The sequence below is a fragment of the Fragaria vesca genome, linkage group LG7, assembly GCF_000184155.1.
Source record: "Fragaria vesca subsp. vesca linkage group LG7, FraVesHawaii_1.0, whole genome shotgun sequence".
In the NCBI taxonomy this organism is placed as follows: domain Eukaryota; kingdom Viridiplantae; phylum Streptophyta; class Magnoliopsida; order Rosales; family Rosaceae; genus Fragaria; species Fragaria vesca.
The window spans coordinates 2,671,779-2,686,051 of record NC_020497.1 but is presented as its reverse complement, the minus strand read 5'-3'; the positions used below and the strand labels follow the sequence as shown (position 1 = coordinate 2,686,051).

The following is a 14,273-nucleotide window of genomic DNA, read 5'->3' as shown; positions in this document are numbered from 1 at the left end:
GGAGTTCAAGTCAGCTTACCAACACTGCTCATTCACCGTGACAAGGATCTGTGGGGTGATGATGCAAACGAGTTCAATCCTGAGAGGTTTTCGGAAGGAGTTTCCAAGGCAACAAAGAGTCCAATCTCATTCTTCCCTTTCGGATGCGGTCCTCGAATTTGCATTGGACAAAACTTTGCCATGCTAGAAGCCAAGTTAGCCTTGTCATTGATCGTGCAACACTTCCACTTCGAGCTTTCTCCTTCTTATGCTCATGCTCCTTCCTCACCTATGATTCGGCCACAGTACGGTGCTCCTATCATTTTACAAAAACGTTAAGGTTTGATGTTACAAAAATGGCACGTGAAACAATAACATTCCCTAGCTACTTCAAATTAATGGGTTTGCTATGCAGATAATTATGGGATACAAACAACTAAAATGCGGCTGCATGTGTTATGTAGAAAATTTGAAGAAAAATTATCTAAGAATCAATTAATTACGCATGCTAAGCCTATCTGCATAGCAGAATTTTCTCAAATTAAGTACATCCTTGTAAGTTGTTAGTATGCTGAATGAAATTCTACGAAATATGTTTGCTTCGGTTCTCTTTGATTTTATACATTTAGCTTCAAAAATAAAATTAAATGGGCACAGTCAAACTCATTGTGTATCTCTTCTAATTACTAAGGATTATTCTCCTTGTTCTTATCTCGATCATAAACATGTTGATGAGTCTAAGAACTCTTCTCCTTGTTCTTTTACATGGAGAATATCCAGAAGATTAATTCATTCAATTGTTTATATAAATTAAGAATTAAATTCAATTTACCCCCTAAATCTTTGGTGTCAAAATCAGTTTAGTCTTACAACTTTTTTTTAAATCAGTTCGTCCCTTCAACTTTCGTAAACACATTAGTCGGGTCCAATTTTTGAATTCCCCTCAAAATATAACGTCATCAAAGTTGTTGAAACTGACAAGAGGACCTATAATTCAGCTTTATCCCTCTTCAGAAGGGTATAGCCAATTTAACAAAATATTATTAAAGAAGATAAAAAAAAATGCATCTATTTGACAATGAATAAAAAAACAAATAGAGTATTTCAGACATTTCATTAAAAATGAGGGGATAAAGCTGAATTTTAGGTCCTCTTGTAAGTTAAACAACTTGAGCAACGCACTTCAGATGATCGTATTATGATGGTTGATCTATCAACGTTCGATACTCCAAGAAAGAGGGGTTATTTTGTCATCAAAATACCATAAACGAAGCAACAAAAACAATCAACCCATTAACTGAAATATTTCACACCAATCAAACATTCTGAGCTTGTAAAAAAGCAATTTCAATGAAAAAGGCAGATCAACAATCCCAAAACACGAACAACATAATATATCAACAATCCAACGAAATGAACAGAAGATCGAGACAAAGATCCGATGGACAAATAAAAAAATTAGATCATGGGGTTTCAAAAACAAAAGCAGCAAGAGGGTCCGTCACCCATAACAATCAAAACATCACAAAATCAGAACATCAACACAATCCAGACAACCACAAAGCATGATCACAGAAAGAAAACAATCCACAGAGAAGCACAGGCAACAACATGCACAAACACTGAATCACACTCAGCAAACAAAAACCACAAAACCCAGAAGAACCCAATATAGAAACCTGAAGCAAAACAACACAACACACTTACCACTCCGAGCAATAGAACAACGGAAAACACAGAAACAATTCGAATCTCACTATAAATCCCCAAAAGATATGATCTGGGTTTCTCTTCCTTCACCTGCAACCAAAAACAACATCGATTACTACTAAGATTTCAACATGCAGAGGCTTTTGGTGCTTACACCCATTACCATTACCTGCAAAGGCCAATTGGCTTGTCTGGAACTGAAAGATCTTGATCGAAGCAGAACCCAGAAGCAAGTTCATAGAAGAGGTAGATAATGGCTCCTCTTCCTAGATCTTGATTGAGCTTTTTTTTCTCCAGACAACCGAAGCGAAACACACGAAAAAGAAAATCCAGAGAAAGAAAAGGTGAATAAAAGTCTCTGATATAGAACTCATACACACAACCCAGTCGTGCAAGAGAAGACAACAACAATTTGGTGGTAGGGTAAAGAAACGGATGCACAACAGGTGTCAAAGGAGAGACACACAATGTTTGCAAATCGGGGCAAAATAAGCATTGCATTGAAAACAGGGGCGAAACATGAATTGCAAGGAAAAAGTGGCAATTTTGCAATTGTTTGCCAACCGGGGGCAACACCATCTTAATAGATAATAGTTTCTACTATGTGTACAAAACCAATATATAAGAGCTTTTTTATTACATTGTCATTCAAACATGATCAGCATGCTAATGGACACAATGACACTGATATATAAATAACATTCACATATGCATGAAAGAACAATGGAAGAGAATCACAAAAAGAAAGTATAAGAAATAACAGCCTTTTTTATGCACAGGTGAAAGGAAGAAATACTTGTCAGAACTGTCGTGCATACGAAGCCTATAAAAATCCACAAATCGAAAGCAATGCTGAGGAATATCAGGCAATTCAGGCAGAGGAATAAACTGAGTCGTGTTGTTAAATAACAACTGCACCCTATGTTCCACAACAATGTACTTGTCTTGGGATTCTTTGGAGTGAAATTTTGATATTCGATACACACATCCTACCATAAGTTTCTCCTTGACATAATCATAGTATGCCTCTTTTGTGATTGCATGAATTGCATTCATATGTGAACAACAAATACCATCAGTAAGCACCCAAAAATTACTGAGACAGATAAACATGAAAATCAAATACTCTGTAATTGCTTACATTTCTGTCAACCAACACACATTGTAGACCTTCTTTTCGTTCAGTAGGATTCAATATTTTCCCTCTCTATATTCGACAGACTCGAACCTCTATAGTCTTCCCATTTTCAGATGGTTGTATGGCTGAAATTGGAGTGATTGTTGCTGACATAGTGTTGTCTGCAAAAACTAAACAAAGCCTGCACAGGAAAGTAACAACAATGACATGCAAGGTTAGGCATCAGAATCAAACTCCCATAACACATAGTTAGAACATGCAAAGCCATGAAATTGCGATGCAACAATCTAATAAGCCCCTTTTGTTCTCAATAGACAATTAGAACATGACATCACTATGCTTTCATAGTTCGAATGCATAAAGTATGCCAGGAGAACATCCCAGCTTGAATTTTGTGGCCACAAAATTTGGTGAAGAGAAAAAGCTGCTAGCATTCTATATACACACACACAACATCAGATTGTTTCCGTCTTTGAATGTGAAACCAAAATTCAAAGCATGTCTGAGTTGTCTATATATACCCCACCACTGAAACCAGTCAGTACTTGCATGGATTGGGTTATGTACGTATTAGTCTCATATAACCCACAGAGAGTCCGTCGGACACTGCCTTTTAAGAACCTAGAACCCTGTTTACGAATTGATGAAAGTATTGGCAATTTGGAATCAAAACAAAGACAAAAGACGATCGAGACAAATGAAACAGAAACCCAAAATCAATGATAGATAGAGCAAAGCCCATACCTCAACAATTTGATTGACAATAGCAATGCAGATTTTCGTTTCACAAATAACCCATCTTTCTCTCACTCCCCCTCATTGCAAAAAGGGACGCAAAAGATGGTTATAACTTATAAGATGGTCATCATATGGAACCCCGTCGTGTAGAAGAAGACACCGACAACACATCAATGACCTAGACACGTATTAGCAGGACATTCCCGCAGGTATCACTATAGGTCGTGTAGAAGAAAATATTGACGACAGGTCAATGACCTAGACATGTGTTAAACTCATCAATGGCATTGTTGCAATTGTTTACGAACCGGGGTTAAAACCGTGTTTTTACCAGTTGAATGAACAGTGGTAAGACCTTATTGTTTTAGGATATCTAATGGTACAGAGTACAGACGACTGAGACGAGTTCAAAGAAGGGGAGGTTCCAAGTCTGACCTTGGTTGGAGCCTTGGGAGGAATAATTATCCTCTAGCATATCAGTTACCCATCAAGTAGTTTACCAGAGTTTTACTTCAAATCTGATTGATTTTTTTTTTGTTTTTGAAGAAACAAATCTGATTGATTAGTACCCATACAAGTTTCTGACAAAATAGCCTAATATTCATGAAAAATTCACTTATTAATTTATGAAATTTGTATAACTGCTAAGGATTTAGGCAGTAAGGGCCAGTTTCATGAAATTTATAGGTATAATTCTTTTGTTCCTTTCTTTTAAAGTGACCATATAATTCTTTCGTTACTTTTAAAGTGACCATATAATTCTTTTGTTCCTTTTTTTGTTTGTTCTCTCAAAACCTACAGAAGGTCATACTTGCATTTCAATTTACAGTGTTTGAATGCATTGCAATTTTTTTTTTTGTCTATGTTTCTATTTTCAAGAAGTTAGTGTTCAATCAACCTCGTTTTCAGGAAGATCTGAATTTCTTAAAAGAATATGATGACGAAGTTTCCTGAACATTCATCTGTATTGCTACATCAATCATTCAATCTAACGAAGCAGATCTTGGAGAACGCTAGAGCATATAGCGGCCTAGCAGATCTTGGAGAAATAGTGAGGCTGAAGATAGATGCACCCAACTGCAAAACTTAGTTGCATCACCATCACTTGTATAACTTATTCAATAGTTCCAATAGAAGAACTGCTGCCGAGTCCTTGGCCTTCTTGACACTCGGCATAGGCTCTCCGATACATTCGTCTATCCATCCTCTGTCAGTAGTATTCACGCGTACAGCAAATGTAAACTTCTTTGCGTGTGCAGGGCCACCCTCATTGACACACCTAGAGATGAAAACATCATCCAATTTAAAAACAGATATAACCTTCAAATTATATGGACTTTACAAGTAGAAATAATACCATAACAAGAGGTGTTCAGAATGTCTTACCTGTAGAATGGCATGGGCCAGTTTTTACGCAAGCATATATCATTTAAAGTTTGCCTGGTAAATGTTTGGCTACCATTTTTCTTCTTCTTCCCATTATCTTCCTCCTGCCTCTCCTTTGCTTCAGCTGTTTCCTTATCTTTTAAAGCAGCAAGAGCATTCCTGGCAGCCAGTTTCTGTGCCATCTTCTTTTGTGGATTCTGAGCAATTCCCACCTTGACACCATCGATCAAGACTTCAACAGTAGCCAAATTGCCACTTCGACTGGCTTTGTATTCAAGGCCTTCAGCCTGTTGCTGGCATCTTTCTTGCAGCTCACGGACCGGATGCATTGGTAGTGTCTCTGGGGTGACCATTGGTTGAAGCAGAGGTTCAAACACCTATAGCATAGAAGATTGAAAGGGCAGCCATTCATCTCTCAGTTCGATCCAATTTGTTGCAAAAAAGAAAATGAAAAAATAAGAAGTTGAGTAAGCTATGTTAACTGGGACTTACCTTCCAAACAACTGCAGTATTACGTCCACTATCTAGAAAAATGGCACCCGCAATAGATTCGATAATGTCACCAAGAACTTTAGGAGCTTTACAATCTCCCAAACCAAATGAGTTGAGCCCAGGCTTTGTTAATTCATTTGCAGCTTCCTTCACAAAGTCATGGATCTGTAACAGAATAAAAAATAAAATAAAAAGACTACGCATCAGGGAGGGTCTATCCAAGTATTAAAATAAAAATGATATAATCTTTAAAAAAAAAATAGAAATAAGAAAGAAACTAGCAAACCTGTCTTTCAAGAGCACTGGATCCATGTCGAAGGTGTAGATGGAGATTATGTTTCACAGCAACACGAGCAAAATTTTCATTGTTAACAGCAGCAGCTCTAAGATCGGTCAACCTGCCTGGAGGCAGATCTGTGTATGTGAAGAACAAGTGTTTTGTAATAAGATGATCTAAGACAGCATCACCCACAAACTCCAACCGCTGATAGCAGGCTACTCCAGAAGATGGTCGTGAAGCATGACTAATGGCTTCCACCAAGAGGCCCTTGTCTCTAAATTTAATATTCAAAGCACCCTCCAACGCATCAAAGTCAATGCTCCTAAGAACGCTGTCGGGAACATTACATGGCCTTGTTGTGTTCTCTATCTCATCAGCATTAAACTCTACATCAATTCCAACCCATTTCATGAGATGGTTAGCAGCATTTTTCCCACCTTCTACGTAATAAACCCCAATAAGCGCTTCAACAACATCTGCAAGTGTCTTGCTTGACAAGACTCTATAAGAACTCAAGTCGCTCTCCAGCTCGCCATCCTCCAATTCATCATCCTCATATTCATTAATCGGGTCATCTGTTTTTCGTCGATTTACATCCTCTTGGTCAAACAAGGATGATTCTTCATCTTTTGTATATTCATCAAAGACGGGCAACACCCCAGGAGCCGCCCATCGAGATGGAGCAAAGCGATCTGCTTGGATATATGATTGAAGTCCTCTTTCCAATGCATGGTGATACAAAACCATGTTACTCACCTTTTGTTGTCTCATCCTAGTAAGCTGACCTTCGTGTTTCTGAGGGTACTTAAGAAAAAGAAATCGACTAACAACCCATTTGAGGTATGCATCACCCAGAAGCTCCGCTCTTTCATAGCAAAATGTTTCCTGGCATGAAGCAGCAGTCAATGCTTCCAATATCTGCGGTTGAACAGCAGAAGTCAGAGTCAATCAAAAAGCACGTAAAACACCCTATAAAATCAAAACTTGAGATGATCAAATACCTTAGAAGCAGGGACAGGATAATTTATTATCTCCTTAAGTTCAACCGCTAGCAGCATGCTTTCAACCCTTTTCATTATTGAGGGTAATCTTTGAGCTCCACGGACAAGTGATCCAGACAGTGGGTGTACTAAACAAAGCTCAGGAGGGAGAAATACATAGTATGTTTTGTCCAGAGACTCTCCAGATTCACCTTCAAGTTCTACATGAAAAGCTACATTAGCTACAAGAAAAGGGGAAAAGCAATATTATTCTTTTACGGACGGATAGAAGGGAGAAGCATACCTTCCACGTGGTCAAACCGAGGGGACAGGAGATTCTTACAATATGAGACACCACGTCCTTTTATTAGAGGTTGTTTCTTATACATTAACTGAACTCCATACCTATAAGAAAAAGATCCAGCAGGCAAATGCACCCTTTATCGTGCAAGAAGAAAGAAGAAAGCTTCTCATCCGTAAGGATTTACAGCTATTGTCACTGGAATTTTTTTGGAACATTCAGTAATGAATCCAAATACTTTCCACCTGACAATAACATAGTATTCCCTTTCACAGATTAAGGTTAGGCAGTGTTCGACTCAGGAAAATGAAAACAAATATCATTACCCGACAAGGGAATATGAAAGATGTTTTCATTTACAATATCTCTCTGAAAACTGTTTTCTTGGTTAAATAGAAAACAGTTCAGAAAATCTAGAGACCAAACACAGCCTTAGCTTTCCTCTTCCTTCCAGCACGTTTGCTGGGGTGCATTTGTAGCTATCAATTAGGATCAAGCAATTTTTTATTAAATCTAAAACAGAATGATTGCCTGAAAAGAAAAGAAAAAAGTCAGACTATCTGGGATGGGAATGTGTATCATACTTTTGCTTGTAATAATCAGCATATGAGCTGTACTCCAAAGGACCGAGATAACCTTCTTTCCTCGGGAAAGAGTTTTCTGCAGTCATATCATAGCATATTGAATCAACATAAAATCTCTTCCCCGAGTGAGCAGCTGTGACAATTTTCCCGACCAAATCTTCGACCTTGGTACAACTATCTGCCATCATCAACTTGTGTTGAGGCAGATCCACATCCTTTTGCATTTCAAATGCATCCCGATCAGGGATCAGTCCAGAAGCTTTAACGACATCAAACTGTGCCACAGCTCCTCTGATACCGTAGGTTGGATGGGATTTTTGCCCATGAACCATGCCATGACGCAATTTAGCGAAACCATACTCCCTTCTGTCACCTCCTAGGGTTCGTTCATTTGTGCCAAGGAAAACATCAGGCCTAGCTCTTTGAAGGGGATTGTTCCACGCATTCGCACCAATTATATTTTCAACCAGATCCCAATCAATTTCTTTCATAGCATCTCCACAGTTATCACTAACCACGGGGACAAATAAATAAGCCTTTGCAGGATCCCAAGGAGTGGTGGAAGGTTCAACATCCACATCCAGTACAATACTCATCAATCTTACATGGAAACTTTTTAGGGATGCCAACTGTACACAACAAGAAATTGAAGATTGAACACAACAAGAAATTGAAGATTGACAAATGATTAGCAGCTGAAAATTTAAGCACCAAATCATTTTGAAATCAATATAAAACTGAAGTACGGTACTCGACTACCAACCTGACTTTCAGTGATACTAATTGAACCTCTGAAGGCAAGGGAAGCCTTTGTAGTCATGGTCCGAGCAACAAATAGATCCATCGACATCGATAACACCTATTAAAAGCAAATGAACTTTTAAAAGCAGGTAAGGGAGAATAAATGTATTTTCACCTCAATAGTACAAATGAAAGTAAGTACCTCTGCATCCAGCTCATTGCCTAATAGAACTGCAAAATCTGAAACTTGAGTCAAGAAAGGATCTTTTGAAGAGCCAATGTCTACACATTTCACGGAATACATGTAAACATTAATCAATTTCGCCTCATTGCCAAGATCTTTTCCAGCTAAGATCCACTCTCCCTGAAATGCCACAACAGTAAAGCATGAATTCTGTAATACCCTACTAAGAACAAGGAACCTTCAATCTGGATAATATTGAAGCATATGGTAAGTTGAACTTACCTGGAGAATGTTAGCTACGCCCTCGGGATAGAACTCTCTGTGCCTAGCAGTTCCAGGAAGCGGATCTCCTTCGTCATTCTTGTCAACCTTTTCTTTTTCTTCCCCAACTCCCCTGTCGGGCAAGAGCATGTCAGTAAATGCTCCCATCTCATGAAGTTTCTTACAGGCCGCCAAACAAACAGCCTGTTGAGCGAGGTGCATTGAACTGCACACAGGGCCTTCAAGTGTCTCAAACGGTGCATTACAAGGGAGTTGAAGCTTGCATGAATATTCAGTCGGGCCTCCTTGCTTCTCATGTCTCACCATTACAAACTCAGGATGAAGTATTGAGTACCTGATCAATGGATTTATGGCAAAATCAAGATTATGGACCTATCCGTCTTAAATGTTGTAGCAAAGAAAAATCTGACAAAAGAATCACCTGTCACTCGGAAGCTGAGAGCAATAGAAATGGATTAATCCAACAGCAGAATTTAAGCTCACGAGAGCACCAGTTGACTCCACCTGGTACACTGTACCTGGTGCAGTTTCCACTGAAATTAACCTTGAACTATCCTTCAAATCACTCAGGTCCGTCCTCTCTATTGCTTCTCTCCGTAAAGTCTCCTCACTATTTCTGGCATTCCGTAAAAATGCTTCATGTGACAGATTTCCCCTAATGAACAGTGAACAAGATTCAGTTAATTCATCCATTTTGCCTGAAAAAGTGTAGATATTGACCCAATGTAAGTACCTTTCCACCATCAAGATATAATCTGACCCAGGTTTTCTAGCACGGCCCCTAGACTGAATATATGCCAAAACAGTTTTTGCAAGGTCAAAGCGAATAACAACATTGCACTGTCGAATATCAAGTCCTTCCTCAGCAACACTAGTTGCAACTAACAAAGTCACCTACAAATAAAATCAAGAATTATTTAAATGACAGGACAACTTTTGCTAAGAATTTAGTGTTCAATCAATTCATAATTCATGAAACATGAAGTTTATACATACACGACCGTCCTTGAATTTGGCAATTGTGTCCTGCATTTGACTACTCCGCATTTCCTGACTATTATTGTGGCCAATCAAGCTAGCACACTCGATAAAGCCTAGAGATGGAAGCTCAGCAAAGACCTACATGCTTGGAAGAAAAAAACAATAAGACACTTGAAATGATATCAGTAAGAAAACAATATCAAATAGCAATACAACCTTAGGAAGGACTAAAGCAGAGACAACTCGCTCCACAAAAATGATTGCACGGAAATCTTCTGTATGCTGATACTTGAGAAGAATTTTAATTAGTGACTGCACTTTTGGCGTCACCTTCCCATCAGCTACAGCAGCTCCTATTATCACATCTACATGTTCCCCAACAGAAACAACTGCACCGCAGAAGTACATAAAATGCTGGTTAGTTCAAGGATTAAATGATACTGAGTGTGTTTGACACATATAGGCCACACCAATGCATGACAAGTAACCCTAGACACTAGTAGACAATAGTATGTCATTGCTGGTCAATGGTAAGGATACTTCATGAGTAATATAATGGACAACAGTTCACACTAGAATAGACAGGGACATAATCAAAATTTCAAGCATACTATTCTCATTATTTATTCCAAGTCAATTTTTATCAATGACTATTTTCCTTTCTTTTTAACTACTGGAGAAAGCAACTTTCTTAAACTTGTCTAATTGTTACTACTTGTCATAAATAAAGAAATCTCTCGAACTGGAATACCATGATTCTTTTGGCAGCTATCAAAATCTAATTTTATTAGTAAACAAGTAACATAACTGAACAACAAGACTAACCATGACTATCGGGTAGCTCTCCTTCCTCGATCTCATCATGAGAAACACCACTCTCTGAATCTGGTAGATTTGTTTCCTTGTCAGAAGCAGCGCCCTCTGACAGATGACATTGTAAAATAGATGCGACTCTTATCAGGTAATTTTCTTGAAACTTGACATCAAGCTGGTAGTTTGCTCTCTCATCATTTTGTAAAGCTGTCAAAAATGATTGCGCCACCTGCGAAGAAATGTGTTAGAACTGATTTCACAGATTTTAGATAGTTGACCAGAAATATACAGTTGACAACAATTCTAATAACCAGTACCTTGTAAGCACACCACTGGCCCAGTTCACCAAGTGCATAGTTGATAGCCCTCAGCTTCTGAATTAGGTTAACAGCCCCATCACTTTCTGTTCTTTCTGAAACACCATACACTTGGCGTAGCTCTTCCTTGGCCCCGGCATCTCTAGCTCCCATAAACTGCCATTTACTTCTTCTAGAGCTAGACTTTGCAGCTTCTTCAACTTCCAATTCCATTTGTTTTAGCTGTTCATGCAAGGAGCATAAGCTGGCTGCTTTGTCATACTCCACAACAATTTCTGAGGGCATCGGAACATGCTTTTCCAGGTCCTTACGATCCTTTATGGTGCAAACAACGGAATCCAGTTTACTTTCAAGATTACGAATCTTTATTGCACAATCTAGTTGATTGGAAACACCTGAATACAGAATATAAGCAACAACAATTTACTGACACTTAAAACATTTCCATGCGAAAACAGGAGTTGAATCTTAGATAAACATGTTGAGCAATGTCAACTATTGACAGAAAAAAAAGGTTACCTTTTAAGTTAACAGGAGAAGCAGTCATTCCAAATATAGATGGTCTCTTCTCTTTTGGGGTTGTATGATAGAACTCAGACATCACTAAAGAGTACGGATGTTTCTTCACAGCGTGATGACACTCATCCAGAATCAATAGACTAATCGAATCCATCCTTATAATGCTGTGTCTTAGAATGTTCAATAAAATTTGAGCTGTCATTACTAGAACCTGCAATGAAAAGTATCAGGCATTAGTCCAGGACTGAGCAGTAACCATCCTAAGTTACGGGATCAAGTGGACATGGATATCGACCTATGCAAAATTCTATTTTTCGATCAGAGCCAAAATACTATGCTCTAAAAACCTATAGAATTAAATAATTTATGTATTCAGTTTTACAAACATTGCAGGGATTTTAGTCTTATGTACATTTCAAAATTTTGCTTTCCTTTGTACCCTGCCATTACTGTTTAAAGTCATTCCAGTTTGTTTCCCTCCCAAAAGTACTATAACCCAGCCAAGCCAAGATTATTTTAGAATAAACTAATATGAGCAAGAAAACATAGGAATTTTATAATAAGTAATGATTACAAAGATCTTATGAACTCAAAAGACAAAAGTTTCATGAGAAAGTGAGAAAAGAAGCAAAGAACATAAAGATGAACACATGTTCTAACTTTTAACAGCAAAACTGTAACAGACCTGTTTCGTATCAAACTCACGCTGCCATTTTCGTGTATCCCAAAAGTCTTGACCCATCTCACCACAATAATGGCCCACTTGGAAACCAGTTCGTTCACGAATAACTTCTGCTTGCTGAAATTTGACACAGAAGATAGTTATCATGAGCCCAAAGGTGATATTGCAAATGGATGATCAACAGCAACAACAACAAGAAATAGATAACTAAACAGAAGATGAGTCTCCAAATTTAAGCATGCATTACCTGATAAACAAGTGGAACTTTAGGAACTAGAAACACAGCAAGCATCTTTTTATTCTTCTTTTCCAAATCATTGCAGACACTTTGCATGAGGAGAATAGCAATGAGTGTCTTCCCTGCCCCAGTTTCTAAAAAAGCTATCGTATTGTTCTTCTTTGCCTGTTCAAGAACATCCAATTGATACTGTCTGGCTTGTTCCTCGGGAATCTTTTCTTTCTTCAGCTCTTCAGATTTCTTCACATCCTTTTCATTGGTTTTGTCAGTGGCAACTTTCTCCTCTTTCTTCTGATGAGGTTCGTAAGTTCCTAATCTAAAAACAAGCTCATTTGACCCCAATTTATCCCTCTCCCAATAACCCTTTGCTTCGAAATCTCTGCTATCCCTCCTATTACTACCATAACACTCTCTTCTCCTAGTCCGTTCTCTATCCCTGTCCCTATCTCTGTCCCTATCCCTATCCCTATCCCTATCCCTATCCCTATCCCTATCCCCATCCCTATCCCTATCCCTATCCCTATCCCTATCCCTATCCCTACCATCAATGTCGTCGCGAGGATCACGAGGCCTCTTCCGACCAGAATTCCTCTCCCGTATCTGATATTGCCCTCTGCCTGAACTATACCTCTCATTCCTACCATTATCTACAGCAACCCTCTTTGGACACCTTTCTTCACCACTCCCATCTCTTTCCCTCACACTCCGATTCCCCCTCCCATTACTCTCATACTTGCTAGAACCATTGTGATTAAGCTTCGCAGCACAAGCCACCACCGCCACTCTCCCTTCTCCATAACCAGCCTCAGAGTTTCGACCCCCACTCTGAGCAGACCCCCCAACCACCACCTCCTTAACACTCCCAACCACCCCATCCCCCTTCGAATCAGGGAGTCCAGCTCCATTCTTAATACTATCAAGAATGTGATCAATCCCACCGAAAAAATCACCAACCTCCTCCTGATTGCCACCATTCCCATTCACCACCACCGCCGCCGGAGCAGTCGAATTCTCGGGAAAGTCCACAAAATCACCAATGTCCTCACAAGCATCCAGCCAGTAAGACGCCCGAACCGGCTCTCCCCCATCCCCACAGCTGCTCCCTGCAACCCTACCCGCCTCCGCTTCCATCAATCTCTATACCAATATAACTGTATATATCACTGTATCTCAATCTACAACTATATCTCAATCAAAAACAACACAACAAAAATCAATGAGAAGAAGCAGAATCGCAAGAGAGAGAAGGAGAGAGTAAGAGAGGGGTGGATAGACCGTAACCGAAACCCTAATTCAAACAAAGAAACAAATTTTTTTTGGGGGAGAATAATTTTTTTTTCCTCTTTCTGAGATTCCACGGTCTATCTACGCCTCTGTTCAGCTCTCTGTCTCTCTTCTATTCTTCTACTTCTTAATCTATCTCTGAGAGAGACTAGTTTGACCAGAGTCAACACCGAACCAAACCCTAACCCCCACCACTCCACCACCTCACGCGTCCACCGTGCTCTCTCTAATCGATTCCTTTCTGCTTTCAGAGCTCAGAGACACAAATACCCTAGAGTTTTCCTTTTTCTTTTTTATTTGGGTATATTTTATCAAGTTACGGTTCTACCCCTCGTAATCCCACCCGGAAAAGTAGGGGCCGGACTGCACAGAGCGGGAAAAGGCAAAAGTAGCCCTATCTTTTCTTCTGAAGTCAAATGTGATTGGATTTTATTCCGGATGGGAATAATATTCCGGAGATGGAGCTGAATATTTTTATCCTATCAGATCTCTCGAGGTGGGGCCCAACGCTGTGACCGGTCTGTGTACTGGATTAGGAGAAGATTGTTGTCCGGGAATAATGCTGTTCCGGGTTTGGACTTTGGAGTTATGCCTTCAGGTTCTGTATTCCCATTTTTGCTCTCTCTTGCTATATAGTACGTCGT

At 39.2% G+C, this 14,273-nt stretch overlaps 1 protein-coding gene across 1 annotated transcript; it reads right to left on the bottom strand.

Moving 5' to 3' along the window:
- Nucleotides 1-4,399: 4,399 nt before the first annotated feature.
- On the bottom strand, nt 4,400-13,476 carry LOC101306181 (endoribonuclease Dicer homolog 1-like). The gene is made up of 19 exons (XM_004308223.1): nt 12,355-13,476; nt 12,111-12,224; nt 11,426-11,636; nt 10,907-11,301; nt 10,602-10,818; nt 9,993-10,165; nt 9,792-9,914; nt 9,529-9,689; nt 9,217-9,450; nt 8,796-9,129; nt 8,532-8,693; nt 8,352-8,447; nt 7,589-8,217; nt 7,008-7,108; nt 6,725-6,915; nt 5,730-6,641; nt 5,444-5,608; nt 4,952-5,328; nt 4,400-4,844 (listed from the first exon to the last, which is right to left on the bottom strand). The coding sequence occupies exons 1-19, from the start codon at nt 13,474-13,476 to the stop codon at nt 4,667-4,669; spliced, it is 5,895 nt and encodes a 1,964-aa protein (XP_004308271.1). The 3' UTR covers nt 4,400-4,666.
- Between the last annotated feature and the right edge of the window lie 797 nt (nt 13,477-14,273).